A 26575-nucleotide genomic window follows, 5' to 3' on the forward strand; every position below is an offset into this window, starting at 1 on the left:
ACATATTATCTGCTGCTTTAAATATGTACTCCTATGTACTACCTGTGCTTTATGTTTGCTTTACGTTGTCTAATGTCAGTCCTAGAAGTGATTATGTTCTGTTTCAGTTTTTTCTTCTACTTTGTACTGGATTCTTGCTAATGCGATGTCTTTTTAAACTTGTATCTGTTTACCCTATGGCATTGTTTATGGAAATGTCCGTAACACTGTATGGAAATGTCCTTGATACAGATTGTACTAATCTCATACTGTGTAATCCACTTTGAGTCTCAGTGAGAAAGGTGGACTATAAATGACATAAATTAATTAATTAATAAATAACATAAAATAAATAAGGTAAAATAGTACATTTCATTGCCATATGTACAGAACCAAAAAAATCAGATGTGTTTTGTCCGAAAGGCCTCTCTTTCCTCAGTGGTATGAAAATATCACAGACAGCACCCCATCAGTAAAATACATAAATGAAACATACGTGACCTAGCACACAGTGAACCTGAAATGGAGGGGGAAAAAAAGAGGAACAAAAATGTGAGATGGTTATATTTCTCTGTTAAATATAAAATTCAAGATGGAGTGCTGGATACCAACCAAAAGATGAAACAGAAATGAAACCAAATTTTCTGAATTTCATTCATTTTTTTTAAAAATTGGCATATTTCTTTTTCAAAAAAAATTATATTGGAATTAATTTGGTTATATTTGTCTATATTTCTCTGTTTTTTGTAGATTTATGGGCAAAGGAATTACAACTCCTATTAAGATACATTGCCCTGACTTTATTTCATGCTGTTCTGGGGCAGAATTCTAAGAAATTCACTCCATGTTATCTTAAATTTCATCTCAGCGTGAGTAATTTTATTGAATTTTTTTTAATATTGGTCTTCCACTTATTATCCAGGTATTAACCATGAGACATTTTTGTTCCCCTTTTTTCTTTTTTCTCCGTTTCAGGTTCATTGTGTAGTAGGCCATGTATGTTTCAGTGGGTGTAAGAGCAATACAGTCAGTATCAAGGACAAGTTCATAAACAGTGCCGTTGGATAAATAAGCACAAGTTTCCAAAGACAAAACATTAGCAAGAATCCAATACAGAGTTGAAGAAATGCTGAAACAAAACATAAGCAATTCTAGGCAGACATAGGAGCACATATTTAAAGCAACAGATAGTACATAAGGCAACATAGTGATGAAGTCTATGGTCCCTAACTCATTAGTGGAGCAACTGAGAGCCCCTCCCTGCAATACAAAAGTCTTTTTGAATAATTCGGTTTTGCATTGTTTGTGGAAAGCTAGGAGAGTGGGGGCTCTCCTGACCTCCTCAGGCAGGCCGTTTCACTGGGTAGGGGCCACCACAGAGCAAGCCCGTGTACGGGCTGCTGTTGATTTCGCCCCTGTGCAAGGTGTCACCTGCAGGAGACCCTGTTCAGATGAGCGAAGTTGCCATGGAGGAACACAGGGAGGGAGGCGGTCCCGTAGGTATGCCGGACATAAAGTAACTGCTTTTCTGATGTTTTATGGTTTTACTGTGGCTTTTGTTGCGTCTTGACACATTAGATGTAGCTTTTTTAAAAAAAAAATCCAGACTGCAGGCTGTGTTGAGTGCTTTTTCACTAGTGAAACTGGCTGCAAATCTGATATAACTGAATTAAGTGATCAGATGCGCGAGAAAAAGTTCCCGAGTTTTGCAATTCACAGGATACTCTTCTAGGGTCTTCTCTTGAAAGAGGCCCAGTGCCGGCTTGACATCCCCCCGGTGCATTCTGTTTCTTCCCGAAGGTCTGTCGCTCAGTACCCCGGAAGCGTGCAGCCAGGTCTCCTCTGCTCCGTCTAGCCGAGGCCTTTTGCCATGTGCTGCTCAGCCACAGCCGCAGCCGCAGCAGCACCAGCCGCTCCCACCCACGCCTCAGCAACAGCCAATGATGAGTAATCACATCCTATCCCAGGTGAGTCACACTCTCCAGTGTCACCCGGTTCTGGAGAGCTCTTCCCTCCCGGTGCCGTAGCTGACTTAGCAGGAGAAATTGCAGAGCAGCGTTTTGAGCAGAACAGTGAACGAGGCTTTATTGAGTCCATGTATACAAACCAGATTTCTCTGACCTCTTCACCCACCCCCCCACCTTTGTTGGGATCTTTTCAGTAAAATCTGGCTTTCCGCCCTAAATGTTTGGGCGGTTGGGGGAGTGAGCCTTCCTTTGTAGAGAAGTTTTTGCATTAATCCGGGTGTGGCGTTACTGGGAAAGTGAATCGCGCGGGCTGCAGAAATGTGAACATAAAACACGCTGAAGCATTTTTTTAAAAAAAAAAATGGCCTCTTGACACAGACTTTAAAGAAGGGTCCGGTTCGTATTGGCGATGTTGGTTTTCAAGTACTGGTGTCCCAAACAGGATGCAAAAACAGCCTCTTGGATCGTGCCTGGAAGCACGTTGACAAACAGCGCAGATCTTTTTTAGCACAGGTTCAAACCAGCTTGTCCTGTTTCTTGTCGTGTTGTTAACCAGGTGAAATTTCCTGCACATAAAATGTGGCAATAATCTCATCTAGGTGTTACAAAAGGGCAGGTAACTCAGACCAAAGCTGTCTCTATCCACAAGGGCTGCAGCTGGTATGCTTGGCGAGAAGGGTGAATCTAAGCTGCAGCCCTATCCATGGCAGGCTGAATAGCACCTCTCAGAACCACGGAGAAGCATCCCAATAGAACCTCTTTCCTATCTGTATTCCGAGGCGGGTTGGAATGTTGGCGCTGAGCTGGCAACAAGGGGTATTGGCTTGCCCGTAGTGGTCTTCGCTATGGCCTAGTCCAAGCTGGGTGGCTCCTCTGGTGCTGCCAGGAGCGCACTCCTCCAGTGGGAATGTTCATGGTTCATTTAAGTGTCCATTGAGCTTGAGTTTGTTAGTGCTCATTCAGTCAGTTACTGAACTACGTTAAGAACTACGTCATTAAGAACTACGTCAGTACAGAGATTTCGGAACCTTTCGATGACACGCTATTAACGTAACATGGGAGTCCCCTACCTTCTTGTCCGGCGTGAGGCCCTGCTTTGCAGTACAGAGAGTTCCAGGGGATTAGAGCGGCTCAGCTAACAGAGCATGTGGGGTGGCAGGGATCAGGTGTATGCAGAATGAGTTTTTCCTATCCACAAAGGAGATCCTGCGGAGGAGTTGCCCTTGGAGGCTGTGGCTGCTCTCTCCTTTTCCAGGAAACCAGATAGGCTCGCTCAAAAAAAAAAAGAAAGGCGCCTAGCGTCTTCTGTTTTCAGCGGGTCACTTAACAACACAGGTTGCAAACCAGCTTGAAGATCGTTGTCGAGAGAGTTTACTGCTTGGCTGACTGTGAATACCTAGGGAGCTAGAGAATTTGTTGTGGCTTCGGCTGCAGATTTCCATATGAGACCCATGTCTGTGCCAGCCACAACAGAGGCAGCGTAGGCTAGAGAGTCTCGACTAGGATCTGAAAAACTCCGGGCTCCAGCCCCCCACTCTGCCATGGAAGCTTGCTGGTTGACTATGGGCCAGAAACATACTCTAAGACTAACAAGGTTGTTGTGAGAATAAAATGGGGGACAATTTAAGCTGCTTTGCCCCTCCCCCCGAGAAAGGTGGGCCGAAAAAAAATAAATCTAAAACATCGAGAAATTCTGGCTGTTCTTTGGGTCTAGCTGCTGTGGCTGGATGGCCTCCTTCCTATTCAGTTTCCTTTTGCTGCAGCAGCACAGCAATATTGAAATAGTTGTCTAGAGAGCTCTTTTCTCTTACTGTCTGGCAGACCGTGTAGAATTTAGCTCCTTTATTGTAGCATTAGCTGTACATTTAGTTAATAATGTTAAGGGGGAAAACAGTCTTGACTTAGGTTATGTTAACTGCTGTTTAGGCTCCTCTGTGGAGTCTCTAGTGAGGCAAAAAAATTGCACATTTTGAAACCATGGAAGAAAATGTGTTTCTGGAAAAGAAATAAAAATATTGGGGGAAATTAAGTATATTTAAATACCTTCTTATCACATCTAAAGTTACTTTCTTTAAGAACAAGAAATTTGTTATATATAACTAAGCAAATAAAATGGTATCATTTTGGTATACTTCTTGCTAGCTGAGAAAATAATAGTGTGGGGCGGGGGAAAAGTGGTAAATATCCATCCACATTGTATAAACAAAAGGGATGTTTTATTATCTGGACTTGGAAAATATATGTACTTGTATGCCGAAAATAGAAGTTATCTGTACATTAAGAGGGAAAGAAAATAAGCATCTGTTATAATGGATTTAAGGAGTATATTACTATTGGAGCTCGAAGGCTTGTATGCAGTGTCTCGTGAGCAGACCAAAACTTGTGGATCGGGACCTCCCCCTTCCCTCTACATCCCACTAAGCCCCATTATGATGGCAGAAAACAGGCTGGATCCCAGTGAATTTTATTTATTTCAGATTTGTATTCTGCCCTCCCCACGAGCGGGCTCTTGGCAGATAACAACATATTAAAAATACAATTAAAAAATTCATGTATGTTAAAAACAACACATTTAAAACAGGATGGTGGACAGCCCTCACAGGGAGGGTTAAGATTTATACATCCCTTTTTTCCGGGCCGGTGGAGGCCCAGCCTCAGCCATATGCTTGGCGGAACAATTCTGTCTTGCAGGGCCAGCGAAAAGATAGTAGGTCCTGCCAGGCCCTGATTTCAGCAGACAGAGCGTTCTACCAGGTGGGAGCCAGGACCAAAAAGGCCCTGGCTGTAGTTGAGGTTAGGCGGGCCTCCTTGGGGCCAGGGACTACCAACAGCTGTTTGTTTTTCCATCATATGCTGCAAATATTATAGGGACTGTAGCGGGATTAAATTAGCCATCTTTAGTACCTTGCAAATATATCTATGAGAATAATAGCGTAAAACGTCCCCCTCCCCCTCACCGAAATCAGTGTCTGAAAGATCTCATCCAGAACTTTTGCTTTGACGTCCATGGATCAGAAAACAGAAGTATGCTTGAATGGAAAAAGGCTTTCTGAACTTCCTCCCTACATGTTCCTTTTAGCATACATGCTTGTTTGCAAACACAAGTATTTCACTTGAGAGAGAAGACGACGGAATCCGAGGCAAATGATGGGCGAGGGTGGGTCAGAAGCTGTGCTATACAATAGCTGTGCTTGGCAGACACCCAGTTGACACTCCTGCACCGAACAACTATTTTTTCCTTATTTTGTAACCCTTGAAACTATTTTTCCAACTATTTTCCCCGTTGCTTAATAATGAAATTGAACACATCACCAAAGCTGTCATCACAAACCGCTACCCAGAAATATTGAATCTAAAAATTGCAACCCTATGAACTGGTACTCTCCTCCCTCCCTCCCTCCCTCCCTCCCTCCCTGCAGGTTTTTAAAAATAAATAATAAAAGCCTAACTCAGTATACGTTATCCTCGGCCGCAAAATGCCCAAAGTGTATCATTTCTCTGTATTTAAGCTGTAGTGGCTCCCCTCTCCTATCCAGAAAAATTGCAGGGGCTCTGGTTGGCTGGACAGTCTCTGGGGCTTGCTCAAGGCAGAATCCGCAGGTTTGGGTCAGAGCCCTGAAGACAGGCAGAACTTCGGAGTCGATTGCCCCCGTTGTACGTCAAGAAACCTGGTTTGGTTTAAGTGAATGTGTTCAGCCCTAGTGAGTTTTGCGTTTGCCACGTTCCCGCTCAGGAAAAGAGGACAGCTGTGCTTGTCGTTACTGTGCTCCAGGCTACAAATGAAAGGGGGAGGAGGGAGTCCCTTTTGCAGAATTCAGGATTATGATGTTTTATAGGCAATATATAGGAAAGGGAACCTGCAGCTTAGCTTCTTCTGCAGCTCAGTCGCCTGGCCCAGGCCCAGGGGTGTAGGCTGCCGGATGCCTGAAGCTTTGTGCTCCAACGGCGATGGAACATAGGCAGGCGCGTTGCATCTCTGAGTAGCTCAAAGACCTTGTCCGCTGCCTGTACCAAGCTTTTCCAAATGCATCTGTTTATTCTTCCTGGTTTTTCTCTTTAAAAAGGTGAAAAACTCAGTTGCTGGTGGGCCTGTCTTCAGTACTCTTCTGTCTGTGTATAATGACTAACCTTTGTGCCTTTTTCTTCCTTTTCTCTCTCTCCCCCTCCTCCGTCCTTTCTTTACTCCTTGAGTCTTCCTTCTCTCCCAACCTCTCTTTCCTGCTCTGCTCTAGCCGGTCCCAGCGTTGCAGCCCTCTCCGCAGCCCGTTCAGTACTCTCCAAGCTCCTGCCCCCAAGTCCTCCTGCCAGTCTCTTCACCCCAGCAGTACAACATGGTAGTAAAAACCACACTTCTTCCACCATGACGGGGGTTGTTTGGTTGCATGCTTGGTGTGTGTTTGTGCTTCATTTAACCAGAGATGTGCTGCATCCATGTTCAGTGCAAGTAGCTAAGGTACTTTAGGGAGGAGGGGGGGAAAGAGGAGCGTTTCTCCCAGCGGCATTGACACTGAGGAAAGGGGCTAGGGGAGGATTTTATGCAGTACTTGGAAGAAAATAAGCAGGGTTTTTTTTTCTGGGAAAAGAGGTGGCGGAACTCTCAAGAGGGAAACGAGGAAGAAACACACAGGATTCTTTGAAATAATATTATTTTCAAGCACTATTGCCGAGTATTTTCAAGAGGTGCCGGAACTCCGTTCCCCCGCGTTCTCCCTGGAAAAAAAAAGCCCTGAAAATAAGAATTTGCTTTTTATTCATCTGGACTTGGGCAAAGCTGGAGAAGAGGCAACTGCCGCACCGGGGTGCGGAATATCTTCCCTGCACGAGACATTTGAAAAGCAACAGAGCTTTTGACCTGAAAGGAAGCTGCTGAGCAGGAAATTGATAGCGGTTATTGCCGCAACGAGTAGCTCCGACCAAACCAGGCGTCGCTTTTCTGTTCTTTGAGGAATGTGAAGAAGTTAACAAGTGCCAGATTCAAGGCAACACAACGGAAGGTCTTTCTTTGTGTACACCTCGATTACATCATGCCCTTTCCCCAAGAGTTGAGGATAGTTTTCCGAGCTGCATGTTATCAAAAGACTTAAATCCCGACACTTAAAGACACTTAAATCCTGAGCGCACTTACCGGTAAGAAATTTCTATGGAAATCGATGGGACTTAATTAAAGGGTAAGCATGTTTGGAATCAGGCGGGAAATTAATTGCGTGCCACCATCCCTGTGGCTTAAGAGAGCTCTTCTCTCTGGGGGTGGTTCCCAGCAGCTAGTTTATGCTAAAGCAAATGCCTAGTAGCTACTCATTTGTTGTACATGTTCCAGATGGCATTCCTCAGGGAAGTACATTCCTCCCACCTCAGGTAGTTCCTCAGCACTCAGATAACAATGTAATTATGGCTGGAGTCCTGTTGCCACATTGAGTGCTGTCTGGAACTTGGCCGCTTGAAGGTGTCACGGATACCTATTGGCTGGTGTCTGTGATGTCACCCTCTGTCAATATGGGTGTGCCTCATGTTGTGAACTTAACACCAGCTCTTAACATAGAAAAAGATAACTGAAAGTAAAAATCAGAATGTAGGTTTTGTTGCTTGGTGTCCCATTCCAGTCCCAGAAACCAGCCTTTGATTAGTCAGTTTCAGCACCCATGTGACTCCCTAGCAGAGGAGGATAAAAAGGAGGAGGAGGATAGCTGTCTTCTACCTGGAAGTCAGTCTCTTTCCCCCTATCCCCCCCCCCCACTCTCATACACACTCCCCTCTCACACAGAGCTTCTGTCCATCATACTGTACTCATGTTATGGGCTATTATTTGTGGAATCGGTTGGACCTTTTACGGTACTTGCAGAACTCTTTCTACAAAGACTTGGGACTGTTTCACAGCAATAGACTTGGGCTTGCCAACAAGGATGTTCTCAGCAGGGAGGTGTAGCCAGCCAGTTGTCTGTTTCCAACAAGCGTACATATCTGGCTCATGTGTTTTGCAATACCCATTGTATTGCATGCACATTGTTTTAAAAGGCGCACCTAAAAATCTGATCTGGGGGGCATACCTAAAAAGATGTGTGAAGATGCTTTCATGTGATCGGCTCAGTAAGTCCTTCCAATACACCGTCCAGCACCAGAGCTTGCTTTCTAAATAATAATCATCATCCCAACGTTTGGCTTGTAAAAGCCCCCAAGGCAGCCAACAAAAGACAGTTTCTTAGTCATCACTGAATCCCGAATGTGCTTTAGTGGTGGGACGACTGCTAGGGAAACTCATTGATAAAATGGCCAATGTGCAGTGAGAGCAGTTTCCTGGTCGGATGTTGATTGGTACGTGGCCTTGGCAGCCACCAGATGGTGCTAGTCAACTTAGTCTGTGTGATCAGTCAGCGCAGGTTAAGTTTTCAGAAGCAGCTGACCACATACCATGTTAGTAGCCTTTTTTAGGTTTCTGCAGCAGGACTTGGATGACAGGAAGTTTTGTGTGGCTATAACGCGTGTGGCGCTTGGCTGACGTCGTTCTCCGGGCTCTGTGCATCCTCAGTTTACATACGTGTACTTGGGATGAAGGTCCAGAACGTCTAGAACTCAGGTTGCAAACTCAGGTTGTGTCTCCCATTGCTTTTCTACCCATGTAGGAACAAAAAATGGGCTTGAGAAGGAAATTGACATTAGCAAGAAGTCTGGATGGTGACGGCCGGGGGCATAGGGCAATTTGGAGCTCGTTTGCGCCATTTGGAAAATGGTTTACTGGAGGACCTGCTGTAACATTTTCCTCTGTCCTCTGCCTGCAAACTACTGGCTTATTTGCTTCGCTCTGTAAGGACCTAATGTGTAGGAAATCCTGCCTCGAGAGCATCTGGTTGAGTTTTCCATGATCTTCTGTTCCTTCAAGACTTGGGCCGTTTTCACACGCACCCGTAAGCCTCTGGAAGATCGCGCAAAACTTGCGGCACAAAGCGTCTTCCTAGCACAATTTCCTGGCACAGTCCCCTTTAACGGTGCAATGTCAGAAATTAAATGGGATTGTGCCAGGAAATCGCGCTAGGAAGACGCTTCATGCCATGAGGTTCACGTGATCTTCCGGAGGCTTTGGGCATGTGATAACGGCCTCGTTCAACACTTAATGGATGTGGCAATAATGTTCTTTTTTACTGGATTGTGGTGCCAGATCTCGGGCGCTTATCAGAAGCGACCCTACCAAGAGGTGTAGAATGCAGGGCAGCTGCCTCAGGAGGTAAATCCTGAGTGGCAGAGGGAGAGATGGTCAGGTCGATTCCACAGCTCAACGGGAAGCTCTCCTGCACATCCTCATTGAAGTCAGCGGGAGCTCCATAAAGGCACCACTGTGTTCCTGCACACCTATAATTACTTCAAGGGAACTTGTGTGGAAGTTTCCCAGAGGGGTTGCAGCTGATATTAATCAGTGTACAAGGAGCATGTGTCACTTGCATTTTACTCTCATGGGCTGATCCTCAAAGGAGAGAGAATATGATTATTACGTCCCCTCGAAACTTTCAGGCTCTGTTGGTATGTTTTTCTCTTGAACTGGAAGCATGTCTATTAGTTGTGCAACATAGATGAGGAACAACCTAAGAGCTGTGAGAAATTTTGGAGAGGTATGCAGAGCAAGATAACAGTGTATTCAGCGATCCAAAGGACTTAACCGTTAGTCTGTAGTAGCAAAATAGAAAAGAGTCCAGTAGCACCTTTAAGACTAACCAACTTTACTGTAGCATAAGCTTTTGAGAACCACAGCGCTCTTCGTCAGATGCATGCAGTTATGCTACAGTAAAGTTGGTTAGTCTTAAAGGTGCTACCAGACTCTTTTCTAGGGTATTCAGCAGTGATAAAGTCTTGTAGATGGCAGTTTTCTAGCAGGTGCCACAGTATTACTCGCTTCAGACAGATTCATTCTAGGTGCACATCAGTTCTGTGTGGGCACCCGTGTCTATCATGGTGAGATAAGCAGATATATCATATGATGTGTAACCAGAATGAGTTCTTTTATCATTTAAGCATGGTAAAATAGATGTGTGACTTTGTCACAGACCCATAGGGAATTTGCTGCTTTTCCGCAGAAGATACATATCAATGTATTTAATTCATTTTGAGTCAAGAAGGTGTTGGCGTTATGATTAACTCCCTGTCTCTGTAGTATCATCACAGATATTCCAAAACATGCAGTTGTTATTTGAAAGGTCACCATCTCAGGGTTGCCGTACAGCCCATCTCAGCCTGTTTTGCTTGAGCCTGTCTGTCATGGTTTTGAGAGCACGCCACTCTTTATTTTATTTAGAAACTGTATATACGGTTTCTTGAGAGAACCTGCTCAAAAGCAGCTCACCTAAGTCACAAAAATTATAAAATCATACAAGAGCATAAAAATCAATAAAAATTAACAAAAATTATAAAATCGTACAACAGCATAAAAATCATTAAAATTAACTAACTATTAAAAACCCAGGCACAGCATAAAAACAGCATAAAGCAGTTCTAACGCCAGAAACAGGCTACAAAAATGAATGAATTAAAAAGCTGAATGAAAAGAAATGGTTTGTCTTGACGCCTAAAAGACATTAGGGAAGCTACCAGGCAAGCCTCAAAGGGAAGGGCATTTCACTGTTGAGGTTCCACCACTGAGAAAAGTCCTGTCTCTGGTTGCCAGCCGCATAACCTCTGCAGGCACCAGCACAGATAGCTGGGCTTATGAGAAGGATCTCATAACGGCAGTCCCTAAAACAGAATACCAAGCCATTCATAGACAACACGTGGGGAACAAAAAAATGGGTATTGTATATATTGACTTACTTCATCAAGCTTAATATAAAACTTTTAAAGCACATAGCGAAGTTTTTCAAAGTGCCTAATGATGGTACCTAAAATATGCTGTACAAAGATCTGTGCGATAAAATAAAAAAAACTAATCTACAATACAGCCATGCCAAATACTGTCTGTTTTCAGTTTTTTGGTAGAAACAAAGCCATTTTAGTGGGTTGAAAATCTTGCCCGGCAAATAATTATGACCGTACGAGATGTCATCTTTCAAATGTGCTGTATTGCCTTTGTTTTTGCTGGGTGCTACTTAGTTGATTTAATCACATACGTGATCCTGTCCCATCAGGAATCACAGCGGATTGAATGACATCACAGCTCTTTGGAGTGAATCAAATTTGATTGCACGGGCTTGGATCCTCTGAAGGAGTTCTGTGCACACTAGATAATCTCCATTGCAAGATGTGCTTCTGGTAAAACTTGTGTTTGCCCAAGATCAGTGGTTTTCAATGGGGCCTTATGCAAATAGAAGTTTCAGTGAATGCACACTCCATGTCAGAGACTATCTAGCATGCATGGGACTGATTCATAGGCTCCAGTCCATGGTGATTTAATGAAGGCAATTGAGCATGTCCTATAGTCACTCCCTCTAATACCAAACTTTGTGGTTGAGTGTCCATCCTCAAGTCAGTGACACAAAATCACACAAAGAGAAGGTAGGGACTAGCCATGGATTGGGTGTGGGGGCAGAAGTACTTTATAGCTTAAAAGAAAGAGCGAGAGATACAGCTCTTGAAAAACAAACCTTATGTGAACTGAACATGCTTATTGTCTTCCAGGAGACCCCAAATGTTAGGAGGAATCAAGCATCAAAAAAAGATCACTAGGAGTTGAAGGAAATTGGCCTGCTAAACTCCTTAAGAGTTTATAGTATTCCTGAGATGCAGATTTGAATTGGGAGAAAAATTTCCAAAAGTATCTTTTAAAAGAGAATGAGCACAAGGCACACTAATGTGAACATTTTTGCCAGAAATGCTTCCCCCCCCCCAAAAAAAGGTAGAAAAGGGGGTGGTTTTTTTTTTGTTGCTAGGAAAAAATATTAGTGATCAACTACAAGTAGCTTTGTCTCATTTGCAACCTATGAAACATGGGGCTGGGGGCAGATTAAGCAAATAAAGGAATACAAGGTGGCCATTTATGTTTTACAGGCAAGGCAAACTCCATAAATGAATTTTCTAAAATACCATTTTGTTTTTTCAAGGAACACAAGCCTTTATAAGCACCACCCAAAGAAACTATTAAAAGAGTACATTGGATGAGTGGATATTTAAAAGATATTTGGCTTTCTTTATACCCTTTCCTCTTTCAGATTCTAAAAATAGCAACCGTGCACTGTAAAAACAGCTTTGGATTCCTTACAGTCTAAACTGTTAATGTTCACTGGATTCTTTTGTAAGAACGTCCGCTGTAATGATGCCACGGGTTCTCTCTCCAAACCTCAAGTGTTGGCAGGTCACTTTACCCCAATGCCTAGCAACAACATCTGTTGCTGCTGGCAGGGGCCGAGTTGTTCCGTTCTTGGGGAAATGTATAAAATCTGTTTCTGACGGGAGAAGTAGAAACGCTTCTAGAGATAACCGTTGTTTATTCGTTTGGATTATTTTCCTCTGAAAGATATTATTTTAGGTCATTCCCACCCCTGTGTACAAAAATGCTTGTGTTTCATCATGAACACACTTGGATTGATTTCTTCCATCTGTATAATACTGTTTTTGTTCATGGTGAAACTTGGTGGTGGTTAGAGTGTCAGATAAGGATCTAGAGATTCTGTGGAAGTAGGCTAGGTGACCTTGAGCCAGTAACACATTCTCGATTTAACCTGCCTCAAAAAGGTTGTGATAAGGATAAATCTGAGAAAGGGGAGAATGTTGTAGATGGCTTTGGGTCCCCATCGGGTAGAAAAGTGGGGTATAAATGAAGTAAATTAAAATAAAATGAAATAAGCTTCTAATACTGCACAGAGCACCTCATGGCTCAGAATTGCTTGAGGAGCTAAAAAAAATTGGCAGTCCGCTTTCTGTGAGAGCAGGGAAAGGAATCAGTTTGGCTGGATTAAACACACACAATGGGTGGCTGAGAAGAAGAAGCAAGGGGAGGAGGAAGGAGCAGGGAGCTAAAGGCAAGGAGGTTAAGGGAGAGTGAAGGTTGCGACATGTATTGTGAAAGTAAGCTTAAAGGAAGGGGAAGGTGGTTTGAGGGAAGAGAGAGAAGATAATGGATTGGATCCAGCACAAAACTGCTTGTGCTAGAGCTCTTGCACAAGTGAAAATGCAAGGAAAAGACGGCAGTAACTACTTGATGTAAGTCAAAAACCTATTGTATCTTCTGGTTGCTTTGTGCAAAATCTTCAGCAACTGATTTCTGGGTATTATATAGGGAGGAAGGCGCTAGGTGTTGCTCAAGACCTTGTGCAAAGGGAACTGTGCTAAGTCCATTTATGCTTCTGTTTGCCTATCGCTAGATCCAAGTCTTGACTAGTCTGAGAGAAACTGTGGAGAAACATCAGACTTCTAAAGACCAGCAGGTAGTATATGCTGTGTAAAGGGGAAGAGAGGAGTACAAGCGGATGAAGAGAAAAGGGCAGTGACTTTAAAGGCTTGAGGGAAAAATGCCCAGTAGAGAGGCAGAGATGAAGAAATCAGGAGCCATGGAAACGTTTAAGTGAGTCAAGGTTGCACACAGAACCTAGAGATGTGGGTCATGGGTAGCAGGAAGCAGGGGTGATGGGGTTAACTAGGTCTAGAATCTAGATCTAGAGGAATCCTGCTAGGTGGTACCTCTGCTATGACTGCCACCTTGTGACTTTCCAACCCCAGCTGGAGGCAACAAAACAGAACTGTGTCCCCAACTTTCTGGGTATGGTAAAATAACAGAGCATGCCCAGATCATTAAAACTGCAAACGCCTGAGACCCTTTTTCAAAGGCTTTGTGACACACTTTGGGGTGGGACCTGCAGATTGGAAAGTGCTACGTAGAGCAAGGCTTATATTGTATCCGCCCCTGGTTTTCTGACAAGTTTCTTTGATTTCAAGCCAGTGTGGTTCCTCTGGTAGGGGATCTTGGCGGTTTGGAGGAAGCCTGCGGATTCCCGTATTGCACTTTCTTATGCTGGCCTCTTTGAGGCAGCCCAGAGTGCAACCAGGTTTTCCAGGGTAGTTTCTTCAGTGTTGTTGCGAAACCTAGACAACACCGCTTGGATTGAAGCGCCATGTTTTAACGGCTAGTCAGCAAAATGACCATGTCAGTATTTCCCATGAGCTCAGTATTTATCTTTGTACAGTCGCTGCCTTCATGATTTAAATTCCTTTTGTGTCCGTTCTTGTATGCGTTGGGCTACCTTCTGATTTATAACTGGGTGTAAGAGGTCAAAGGCGCGCTCCCATCCATGTAGCATTTCACGTCCAGAATGTAGTTATGAAACTTGTGGGCATTCTTTGTTTTTTGAGGGACAAAAAGTCAAACATTCCAAATTAGAATTGAAGATTACTTGGTGGTGGTTTCTCCCCCAGCGCTCCCTGTTTTCTACTATTTTTTTTTTATTTCTTCAGCACATTCCCCCTTAAGATTTTTTTAAAAGGCCATCTTCATTGTTCTTATGTACACACTAGGACGCTTCCCCTGGGTTTGGTGTGTTGGCGTGTTGTTTTTCTTGATCCTGTTTTTGTTGGGATGGGCAGCTGTTGACTTTGTGTACTTGTTGGTGGAAGCAACTTGGGGCAGTGGGCGCTCAGTGGTCTTTTTTTCCTGTCGTTTGAGCCGCAGGCCGAGGAGCTTAACGGTCCCTTTGGGCAGATCAGCCTCAGCCGCCAGGGCTCCACGGAAGCGCCGGACCCCTCCTCGGCCATGTTCCAGCCGCCACTCATGCCTCAGCATCCTCAGCAGACGGGATTCATCATGGCTTCCCCAGGGCAGCCGATCACTGCCTCCAACTACTCTGCCTCGGGACACACAGCGCCGGCCCAGCAGGTCCTGCAGCCCCAGAGCTATATGCAGCCTCCCCAGCAAGTAAGCTGTGTGCCAGCTGCATCAGCTGATGCTATGGGGGCAATGTGAAGAGAGCAAAGAAGTGGAATCTGAGCGGGACCAAGCACGGGGATTTGGTTAGTCTAGCTAGTACTGGCCCTGACCTAGATAATCTAGACAAGCCTGATCTCGTCAGACCTCGGAAGCTAATCAAGATCGGCCTTGATTAGTAATTGGACGGAAGATCTCCAAGGAAGACCAGGGTCACTATGCAGAGGCAGGCAATCGCAAACTGCCTATGCTTGTCTCTTGCCTTGTAGACCCCAGCAGGGGTCACCCTAAGTCAGCTATTACTTGATGGCGCTCTCCACCATCACCAGTTAGTGTTGACTTTGGTGTTTAGTGTTCTTTTTTTTTCCCCTTTCCCTGAAGGCCCAATTGGCAGAGATTTGATGCAGCTGTACAAAATGCATCATTCCAGCCACCGACTCTGGCCACAAGTGTTGCCCAGCTATGGAAAAAAGAGATGAACCCTTCCACAGGGTTCCTGGTTTTGAGGGTTCATTGCATGACTTCTGTTTCTACATCTGTATATGAGATAAGAGCTAGAAAACCTAGGAAAGGTACATGGGAGGGGCAAGCGTCTCTCTGCAACGTCTTTATAGCCCCTCCACACACAACCCTTCCTCTCATTGACTAAATGCATGAGGAGGGAGAGGAGTTATGAACACATACTCCCCCCCCCCACCCTCTGCACCTGCATGTGACTGTCAGCTTGTGAGCATGGTATGTGCTCACTCCCCGTGATTGGGGGCATTGCTTTCCAGACATTTCCCATCACAGGGAGGGAGCATACATAGACACACTTCCTCCGGGTGTAAATGCCATGCTAACAAGCTGGTGATGGCGCAGAGAGGCAGGCTGCCTGGCCAGCGTGCTTGTATCTGCTCTCCCTCTCTGCTCATTCAACATTTTTGCCCTGCCTTCCTTTATAGTTCAAGGTGGCTTACAGTGGTAGATTAAAAACATTTACGTTTGTGCATACAGGACTTGCGTGCTTTCCCTTTATAGGCTTCCCTTGTGATCACTGCAGCAGAAATGAGCTTTTTCTGGTGACAGCGTGTCTCCTTGACACTAACTCAGCTTTGCTTGCTGGTTATGAACAGTGTCACCTCCAGCAGTTGCTCGGCAGCGAGTCGCATCTCTGTGCTCTCCGACATCTTGTTCTCAGTCTTATTTACCAATGACTCCCTTTATTCCCCTGACAGATTCAGGTTTCTTACTACCCTCCCGGGCAGTACCCAAACTCCAGCCAGCAATATCGACCTCTCTCTCACCCGGTGGCCTATAGCCCGCAGCGCAGCCAACAGCTGCCTCAGCAGTCCCAGCAGCCTGGTAAGTGAGCAGCGCGTGCAGCGTCACAGAACAGAGGATGGGGCATTGGCTCAGAGCCTTCAGGGAGGGCCCCGAGCTCCCTTAAAACCCCTTCTTGGAGCCTGCAGGAGCTGGTCTGTTTATAGGGCTTAAACCGAGTGCAAATTTGTGAAAGCAAATTTAGCCCGCTCCCATGGCTAATCAGCTAAAGGTGTAGTTGATTAATCACTGAGGATCCATTTAAATATGTCAGCTGATGCTGCAGAGCCGATATGTTCAGCTGCGCTTGCAGCATGGGAAGGGCAGCTTCTTCCTCTGTGGCTTGACTCGCCCGTCTCCAAGTAGGGCATGGCTGGCATATCACTGGTGCTGGAGTGAGCGGGAATTGGATACTCTTTGGGCCACAGTAAACGTAATGTTAAGCACGCTCTGTCTTCAGAAACAGCAGCTCCCACACTGGCTGAATACTAAGCTGTGTAAGAATTTCAAGAAGCGAGTGGGGGCGGAAGGTATTCTCAGCCGGGGAACTGTCCTGCCTTGTTCTGCCGTGCCTCTGTCCCAATTGGTTTAGGGCCCCTTGCAACTGTTTTTATTTATTTATTTATTTTTAGCACGCCCGCCCTGCTAACATGCTCAGGGCGGGGTACAATAAAATGCTCAATGAGCATTTAAAGTATATAAACATATATAAATAAGATTTAAAATACAAAATACATAAATGCCTAAAACAGCATATCAGATGGCGGCCCCCTCCAGTTTCCCCAATCTGAACATAACAAACCAAGAGGAGTGGGTGGGGGACATGGTTTGATCGTATTCTGATGACAGCACTTATGGGGGGGGCAGATGACTTTGTCGCCCCCCCCCCCGGGCGGGAGACCAGTAGGAAGGCACCTAAGCAATCAGAAGGTCAAAGACTGGCCTCAGCCATATGCCTGGTGGAATGACTCCGTCTTACAGGCCCACCGAAAGGACATACGGTCTTGGTGGGCCCAGGTGTCCAACAGAGCGTTCCACCAGGTTGGTGCCAGGACTGAAAAAGTCCTGGCCCTGGTTGAGGCCAGCCAGGCCTCCCTGGGGCCAGGGACCACCGGCAAGTTCTTATTCGCAGATCTTAATGCTCTCCAGGGTACATATGGAGAGAGACAGTCCCACTTTTCTAACACCAAATAGTTCTGTTTATGGAACACGTGACATGCGGCATCTGGATTTTTGCCCTTTCCTCCCCATTCCCTTCCCACAGGATCCAGTGAAAACCTACCTCGTGTAATGATGCTACAGATGCGTCACCCAACTTCTCACCAATGGCAGCTACTGTCATGGGTGTGGGGAAGGAAAAATACATTGTCTTGGGTCCATCATTTCGCTTTTGCCAGCAAAGATGGGAAAGAGGGCTTTTTTTTTGGTTTGTTTTGCTAATTCCCCCCTCCTGCTTCAGATACTCCTCTTGCTCCCATGTCGTTCCTGTGGCATGATAGCCGATTGCCACAGGAGGGGGGGGGGTCACTTGCAAAGGTCACTTCTGCTTGTGCTCAACAGGATCCAAGCCGTGTCATGGCATCAGGACAGAAAGCCTCCTGGGGAAAAGCTAAAACACGAAACTACTGATTTCGTTGGCAGCTGTGCATTTTGCGTCATGAATCGCTCGGCCTAAAGATAGCTAAGCTTCAATGCCTGCTTGTCTTTATTTTTTTTTAAAAAAAGCAAGAGCCAGTGTCAGACTAGAGTCTAGAGTCCCGTTGTTCAAATCCTCTCTCTGGCATGGACGCTCGCTGCGTGAACTCGGTCCAGTCGCAGACAGTCAGACATGTCCCTATCCTACATTGTTCTGTTGCTCCCTATGGGCCCCCATAATTCAGTATGAAACAGAGAGGATCCCACACAACACACAGCCCCTTGCATTTCAGCTGGGAGACTGGGCTGGCAGAGAGACATGGGGCATTCCTGGGGCACCAGTGAGAAGCTCACCTCCAGCCTCTTGTCGCCGATGCAGGTTTACAGCCAGTCATGTCCAACCAGCAGCAGACGTACCAAGGCATGATAGGAGTGCAGCAGCCCCAGGGCCAAAGTCTCCTCAGCAACCAGCGCGGCAACATGGGCTGCCAGATGCAAAGCATGATGGGCGTGCAGCCGTCCCAGAACCAGGGCCTCCTCAGCAACCAGCGAGGAAACGTGGGCAGCCAGATGCAAGGCCTGATGGTCCAGTACACTCCACTGCCTTCATATCAAGTGAGTGGTACCCCAAGTAAGAAGAGTGGCAGGAGGGGGTATGGGCACTGGAAACCCCCCCCCCCGCCCAATTCCGCCCTTCTGTGGCACTGGGAAGCCCAGGAGCGAATCTCACACGTCCTGGTCCCTTTGGAAACCTTTGGGCCGCTTCTCAAACTTAGTTTTGGCCACCGGGGCGTGGTGCAGAGCGCCTCCCGTGTCTGAAGTTGCGGGAAGGAATTGACGTACAAAGTAGGCAGGATAGAGTCCGGTAGCACCTTTAAGACTAACCGACTTTGCTGTAGCATAAGCTTTTGAGAACCACAGCTCTCTTCGTCAGATGCTGATGAAGAGAGCTGTGGTTCTCGAAAGCTTGTGCTACAGTAAAGTTGGATAGTCTTAAAGGTGCTACTGGACTCTTTTCTGTTTTGCTACTACAGACTAACACGGCTTAACTCCTCTGAAAGTAGCCACGTGGTGGCTGTGGGAACTTTTCCTGGAGCCTGCCAAGTGTTTTTAGAAAACAGGCAGGAGCATGGAGGGTTTTGCCCAGCTGGGCTTATGGTTGGCAATGAGAGATCTCGTTGGCTGTGCAGATTTTTTTTTAAAAGTTGCTCCAGCAGCTGCTGCCGCAATAGCACAAAGATCTTCACTGTGTGGTTGAAGGTGAGCTGTGTGTATGCAAGAAAACGCTTCTGTTAAGCAGAGCTTCACCCTGGAAGGCTGCTGAAGAATTACTGTTAGGGTTATGCAGAGCCTCCCTCCCTGACATTTTGTGGCTGTCTCTGCTGCTTGTGGCTTTCATTTTGTAATTGTCTCCACCCCCTGCAGCAGCCATGCTGTGCTTGTGCCAAACAACCTGTGGCCTAGGTGGACCTGTTGGTAGACTAGGCTGTTTGCTTGCAGCTAAAATGATTACTAACATTCCCTGCCCTTTTTTTTCAGTAAAAGTCTAATATTGGGATGGGTTCTGCACTTAAAGACATTCTGACAATAGACAGAGCTTCCAGCGTTGCTGTATATACCTTTTATCTTGCTATCCTCTGGTGGCAATGCTGATTCTGTGAACCTGAGCAGGTCATGAGAGGGAGGGCAGGAAGGGCTACATCCGTGCTTAGTTCTCATGGCCCCTTCTTACCTGCCCAGGGAAAGGCCAATCGCCACCTTGGGGATCAGGCGGCAATTTCCCCCAGGCCAGTTTGGCTACTGATCCTGATGGTGTTTGCCATCTTCTGGGCATGGGAGCAGGGCGTCACTAGGGATGTGGGAAGGGAGGTAGTTGTGAATTTCCTGCCTTGTGCAGGGGGTTGGACTAGATGACCCTAGAGGTCCCTTCCAACCCTATGATCCTATGATCCCCATTGGTGATAGATTCACCGCCTGTTCTTTTTCTTTTTGAGCAGGTCCCAGTGGCTAACGAGTCTCAGGGCGTGGTCCAACAGCCCTTCCAGCAGCCTGTGCTGGTACCTGCAAACCAGTCTGTTCAAGGAGGACTGCAAGCTGGTGGGATGCCTGTCTATTACAGTGTCATTCCACCTGCCCAGCAGAATGGCACCAGGTAAGGCATGATCTGAGGCCCAACTCTGTGTCTCTTCTTCGACTGATGTCTTTGACAGGTGATCAGTAGGAGCAGGGCCTCTCTGTCTGTGCCCCCCCCCCTCCCTTCAGAACCTCCTCCCTCAATATAACTGCGGCCTTCCTTCCTTGGCAGCTTTTACAGACCAAGTTAAAAACTGTTTTACGCTGTGAAGGAACAGACTTGCAAGCCCCGGGTACCTGGGAAGTAAGAATACCCCACAGGTGTCCCCAGCCTGCCCTCAGAGGTTCTGACCCGTTCCCTTACCCCTGGTGGGCACCACAGCCAAAGTGGGTAGTAATCGCCACCACTAGAAAAATCAGAGAATTATCCCCCACTGGCTGGATTTGCCATATCCAACCCACTTTTACCTTCGTCGCCTTTCGGAGGCTCCACCAAGTCGCCGCATCTCCTGCTTAACTCCTTCAAACCAGCATGCCGTTTCTAGCTATCACGGTCAAGAGATGGCAGACTTACCCACTGCCTCTCCCTGTCACCGCCCTTTGGATAGCCAGACGGAATAGGCAAGGTGTTTTGACGGAGATCGTGGAAGCTTGCCGGATGACCTTTCCGCTTAATTACTTAAGAGTGTTGCGGTGAGGGTAAACCGGAGAGGAGGAGAGTAACGTAAGCGGCTTTGGGCCCATGCCCCACTTTCTCCCTAGTGAAGTAAATAGTAAATACAGCTGAAGACTGGGAGGGCACAAGTAAAAAAATAAAATAAAAGGTGTTTGGTGAATGAGAAGGAGAGAAGGAATCAGGGAAAGGGGATGCCCGAAGGAGAGAGGGAGAAAATACTGTGAGGGAGGGGATAAAGGAGAAAATCAGACGGCCCGTCGCAAGTCCTTGTGAGTTCCCACTTTTTCTTGTGTGTGGACTCCCCTGCACATATTGGCTTGTACAGCCCCCTCGGCAAAGGGGGACAAGAATTTCTGGGTGTCGTGCGGAAAGAAATGCGTCGTGTCCCTGCCATCTGTAGAAGTGAATAATCATGCCCTTAATTGAAAGATGATCAAAGTAGAAATCTCAGTAATTAGCATTAAGCAGATGAACAGCGCTGGAAATTACCCAGTTCAAGTGGCTCGTGGGGGGACGGGGGCGGGGAGAGCACAGCTTCGGTCGCGTTCACGAAGCTTCTGCTGCCTCATCTGAACTTCCTTCTTTCCACTGCAGCCCCTCAGTTAGCTTTCTGCAGGCTCCTGGGACAGAGCAGTACCAGATGCCCCAGTCCCCTTCGCCCTGCAGCCCGCCACAGATGCAGCAGCAGTATTCAGGTAAGGGGGGTTTCCTTACTACTTAGGGGCAGTACAGTTGGCAGGATGCTGCCTACTTTGGCCATACGGATAATTCATTTGGACCCATGGCTGTTTGGAGCACGTCAGTATCTGCTGTCATAGAAACTGTAAAGCTTTGAGCCGCCAGCTCAGATCCTGTTCAGATATTCACTGCTTTCTGGAGGGAAGTTAGAGTCGCTGTTGCCTTTTTTTAGTCACCGATACATTCTCCATTGGGCCCTGTAATGTCTAACAAATAACTGTAGTAATACCACCCCAGGCCCACAAGAGTTAAAGTGGGCTGCAAAGACAGAGCTCTCCCGTCCTGTGACTGTTGCAGGGCAAATCTCTAGTGTAGTCTAGTGAAACAATGTCTTTGGCCTTCATACGGAACTCTGAGGTTGAAGCCGGGTAAGGTGCGAGTTCCGTGCATGGGTCAAGCCATTCCCTTTCTTCGTAACCTACCTCGGAAAGTGAGGCTCAGGGTAGATACATTGAGCAAGGGATGCTCCCAAGATTCTCTATCGCTGGACTTACTTGCCTGATACATTGAAACAGACCCAAACGGAGCCAGTTTGGTGTAGTGGTTAAGAGCAGCAGGACTCTTAATCTGGAGAACCAGGTTTGATTCCCCCACCCCTCCACTTGAAGCCAGCTGGGTGACCTTGCGTCAGTCACAGCTCTTCCAGAGCTCTCTCAGCCCCACCCGCCTCACAGGGCGATTGTTGTTATGGGGATAATAACAACATACTTTGTAAACTGCTCTGAGTGGGCATTAAGTTGTCCTGAAGGGCGGTATATAAATCGAATGTTGTTGTTGTTGTTATTTATGTATGTCTCAATGCTGTGCGTGAACCTACAGAAATCTAAACTCTTTATGTTTCATGCCTCCCTAAACAAGCCCCCCCCCCCAACAGCAATGTGACACTGCAGTGTTCATTCAGCCAAACACATGTGAAATGTCATATCAAGTAACAAAGTTAAATACATCTTCAAATACACATTCCAATATTTCAGAAGAAACAGGAAGAGGAAAAAAACCGATATCTGAAGACAGAAGTAAAAGGCCAAGAAACAAACACCTTTATGCAGATAACTGTGGAAATGATAATACCAGGGCTTTTTCTGGGAAAAGAGGTGGTGGAACTCAGTGGGTTGCCCTCGGAGAAAATGGTCACATGGCTGGTGGCCCCACCCCCTGATCTCCAGGCAGAGGGGAGTTTAGATGGCCCTCCGCGCCGCTGAACTCCCCTCTGTCTGGAGATTAGGGGGCGGGGCCACCAGCCATGTGACCATTTTCAAGAGGTTCCGGAACTCTGTTCCACCGCGTTCCAGCTGAAAAAAAGCCCTGGATAATACTTACTTATTTTTATTTTTAATTACGTCATTTATAGTCCGCCTTTCTCAATGAGACTCAAGGTTGATTACATAATGTGAGAGTAGCCCAGTCAATATCAAGGACATTTCCATAAACAGTAAACCCTAAAACTAGTGTTGGTTTTCTCCTTTGGATCTCCTAGCAGCTACGGCTGCTGCTGATCATCTCTGTGCCTGAATCTGACTTTTTACCAAGGTTTATCAGCACTTTGCAAGTTGGATCTCGTGGCACCGCCTTCTGGTCATACCGGCATGCTACGGACGAGGCTTTCGGGTCCCTTCTCACAACTTTTTAAGGCAAAACTTGCCCAAAAAACCACAACATCCCAATTTGATTCCAAGGGCTCAGAGCACTCTCCTACGCCAGAGCTCTTTCGTCTGCGGCCTGCCCCTTTTAGTGTCCCAGGATTTGTGTACAAGATGGACAGTTTGCATAACTTCATCATCACTGCCGCCTTTTTTGAGAGATTTTGCCAAAACATACAACAGCATCATGCTTGGATATATTTATGACTTGCATGGCATTATTTTCCCAGGGGGGGCGGGAATATTTTACAACTCAGAAATTAAAAAAAAAATCTTCTGCATAAACATACCAAGGCTTCTGATTTATTTGCCAGAAGCCAAAAAGGTAGAGAAGAGAATAAAGCCTTTGCAAAACCATAGGCTACCTGGCACAGGAAGCTTCCTGCAGCTTTATTAACAGACCTGGGGGGACTACATGGCTTTTTGCCTTCCAGGGCTCCAGAGCTTCGCTAGGCATGCACTCAGAAGCTTTGGGAGGTGTGCGCTTAGGGGCTTTTTTTTAAAGCTATAGTTGGCATCCAGGATTTGAATTTAAAAAAAAAAATTACAATGAATGTATAATAATGACTGCGCTTATATGCCGCCCTTCTAGACAGATTAGGGCCCCACCAGAAACTCTTGTTACAATTATGAGTCATTTTAAAACTCCTGTAGATCCAGAGGAGTTAGCCGTGTTAGTCTGTAGTTGCAAAATAATAAAGAGTTCCGTAGCACCTTTAAGACTAACCCACTTTATTGTAGCCTAAGCTTTCGGGAACCCCAGCTTTCTTCGTCGGATGCATGCAGATAATAACAATTTTATTGCTATCCTCTCCCTCTCTCGCATAGCTTCAGTCATGCCTTCTCAGAGTTGGGGTGGGGAAGTAACTGCGGTTTGAGGTTTTTGCACAGTGCGCATGGTGATAGCTTCCTGGCTTCCTCTCTAGGGGTGTCTCCAACAGGGCCTGGCGTTGTGGTGATGCAGCTCAACGTGCCCAACGGCCCCCAGCCCCCCCAGAACCCTTCCATGGTGCAATGGAACCACTGCAAGTACTACAGCTTGGACCAGCGAGGACAAAAGCCTGGCGACATCTACAACCCAGACACCAGCGCTCAGGTAGAGAGAGGGCAGGAGGCGCTATGGGGAGGGTCGATTTCCGTCCGTTCCACCTGTCCCAGCCTATATAACCGCTTCCTTTTCCCCTCCCCCAGGCCAGCAGCACACAGCTGAACAGCCCCATCACTTCCCCCACACAGTCCCCGACCCCATCGCCTGTCACCAGCCTCAACAGTGTCTGCACGGGTCTCAGCCCTCTCCCAGTGCTCACGCAGTTCCCCCGGCCTGTGGGCCCAGCACAAGGTAACGGGGGATTCCGGGGAGGGTCATCACAGCGCAAGAGCTTAAGGAATGTCTCTTTATCACAAAACTTGATTGCTCCGGCACAAGGCTGGCGACCTTTGAGGCTCGCCCAGGAAGGAACTTATCGATGTCGTGACGGCCTTCAAGGTGCCTTTGTGGGTAGCTGTGCTTTTCCCATGTCTGCCAGCTTTGCTGCTGAAGGCAGTCTCCATCCTGGCTACATAACGAGCAGTTGCTCCCCATTACTATAGGGCACACTGTAGAATAATGGCCACTTCTTTTTGACCTCTGGCCGCTTGAAGTGGAGCCTGAACTAACAGCTGTTCCTTTTGATTGAGTCTGTTCCAGTTGTGTTTTTGCCAGGAAAATAGCATTGTTCCTCTGTAGCCTAGGCAGGAGCATCGACAGCTTATTATGGTGGGAATTATTTTTGCCCTACCATTGGGAATTCAGCCCCTTTATTAAAAGCATTTGGGGGAGGGGGAATCTGCTCTACGCCCATGTATGTCTGGAAAAGCCAGTTTCTCACTAACCAAGGATGAGAAGAGTTAATTAAGATGCTCTTTGTGAATTCCATCCCCACAAGCCACGATTGTTAGGTGCAGCTAACCTCTTCACTCCCTCCTGTGGTTCTCTTCCTCTGCAGGTGATGGGCGCTATTCTTTGCTGGGCCAGCCACTGCAGTACAATCTCTCCATCTGCCCCCCACCTCTGCTGCACAACCAGTCTAGCTATACGGCACACCAGGTGAGAGTAGGCAGCGGGGAGAGTAGGTGGTAGGGGGTGGAGTGTTCCCGCCCGTCAGAAGTCAGGTTAGAGCTGGAAGAGTAGGGCAGAGCCTCGGGGTGTCTGGTGGTAATGTGCAGAGTGTGGGATGCATGCTTCTGCTGCCCTGGGATACAGTAATACCTCCTTGCACTCTGTGGTTACAATTCCTAGAAACACAGCGCTGAGTGAACAGCTGTATAAGAGGTGTTGGAAACAATGGTTCTAATGGGGGGTATGTTCCCGGTGTCCAAACTTTTTACATACCCTGAAAATCGTGAACTCTGTGAGCTTAGGAAGATGTCACTCTGTCTCCCTGTTCTCTCTCAGCCCCGCAGCTCTTGCCGTTCCTCAGCCAAGCAGATCTTTTTATAGATCTCCGAGGCGGTTATCCGGCCCGTGGCAGTGCCACGTCACTTTTGTCCTGACCATACGTAGTTCTGGCTCTGCTGACCGTGCCGTGGAGCTGCTGCCCAGCCTCCATCCCCTACGTTTTATTTTTAAAAAATTGCAACCGGGAGTGCTATAACGGAGAGGGCTATGATGAAACAGCTTTATAAGGAGGTGTTACTGTACCTGCTTTCAGAGTCCTTCCGTAGACTCTCTCTCGCTCTCTGTCTGCCTCTCTCACTCTCTCAAATACAACCACAGAGGAAGGTTCTATATCTGTTATGACCAATGTGGTGCTCCCACGGCAACCATTTCCACCAGCTCAGTGTTCTCAAAATTCCAGAAGTGACCACCGGCTCAACAAGGTTGGAGTATCCCTTTTCTGTGTAATTCTCCCCTTGTCTCCATTTTAAACCCCTGAGGGACGGGAACAAAGGTGGAATAAGTGGCCCAGCGAATTCCCTCCTGGGAATTCCCTTTAGCTCTGCTTCTTGCAAAGCATTTGTTTGGTCTCGTAAGACGACCCGTAAGTAAACAACCTGGCCCTTCTAATTTTGCAGCTAGGCTAGTGAGAAACGTGGCTGCAGTGGCGGGGAGAGCCTGTATGGCTCAGTGGGCTGAGAGCTGGAAGGATCAGGCTGGATCTCACGAACTTACCCTTTGAGCCTCCCTTTTTCTATAGAGGATTAACAAGCAGGACTTACCTTAAAACTTCCGTTATAGCAGTTGATAGACCTTGAGAGAGCCCCGTGGCGCAGAGTGGTAAGCGGCAGTGCTGCAGCCCAAGCTCTGCTCACGACCTGAGTTCGATCCTGGCGGAAGCCAGGTTCAGGTAGCCGGCTCAAGGTTGACTCAGCCTTCCATCCTTCTGAGGTCGGTAAAATGAGTGCCCAGTTTCCTGGGGGTAAAGTGTAGATGACTGGGGAAGGCAATGGCAAATGGTAAAAAGTCTGCCAAGAAAACGTTGGGATGCGGCGTCCCCGCCATGGGTCAGTAATGACTCGGTGCTTGCACAGGGGGTCTACCTTTACCTTTACCTTAGACCTTGAGAGAAGCGTCCCACATCACAAAAGTCTTTGAGCAAGCAAGACTAGAAGTGTCTCACTGATGAGTTTACAGGCCTTTCAGCTCTCTTATGAATCAATGGAGGGAACGGAGATCTGGGCCTAACAGTTAGAAATGTGTTGCTTACTGAAACACTGTATTGATTGGCTGTGTATATTGATACCCATTTGCCATGCC

The 26575-nt window shown here is 46.8% G+C and overlaps 1 protein-coding gene across 5 annotated transcripts in view; it reads left to right on the top strand.

The window, feature by feature from the left end:
- R3HDM2 (R3H domain containing 2) overlaps window positions 1–26575 on the top strand; it is a 134752-nt gene that overhangs the window by 100827 nt on the left and 7350 nt on the right. For 2 of the 5 annotated variants that reach the window (XM_055003308.1, XM_055003310.1), the window contains 9 exons: window positions 1780–1946; window positions 14518–14766; window positions 15993–16119; window positions 18092–18327; window positions 19710–19864; window positions 21056–21156; window positions 23766–23935; window positions 24031–24178; window positions 24825–24925. In XM_055003308.1, coding sequence (XP_054859283.1) covers window positions 1780–1946; window positions 14518–14766; window positions 15993–16119; window positions 18092–18327; window positions 19710–19864; window positions 21056–21156; window positions 23766–23935; window positions 24031–24178; window positions 24825–24925 — 1454 coding nt within the window. The remainder of the gene's footprint in view (window positions 1–1779; window positions 1947–14517; window positions 14767–15992; window positions 16120–18091; window positions 18328–19709; window positions 19865–21055; window positions 21157–23765; window positions 23936–24030; window positions 24179–24824; window positions 24926–26575) is intronic. The other 3 variants (XM_055003309.1, XM_055003311.1, XM_055003312.1) reach the window with 2 other exon arrangements.

The sequence above is a fragment of the Eublepharis macularius genome, chromosome 19 (assembly GCF_028583425.1).
Source record: "Eublepharis macularius isolate TG4126 chromosome 19, MPM_Emac_v1.0, whole genome shotgun sequence".
Taxonomy (NCBI): Eukaryota; Metazoa; Chordata; class Lepidosauria; order Squamata; family Eublepharidae; genus Eublepharis; species Eublepharis macularius.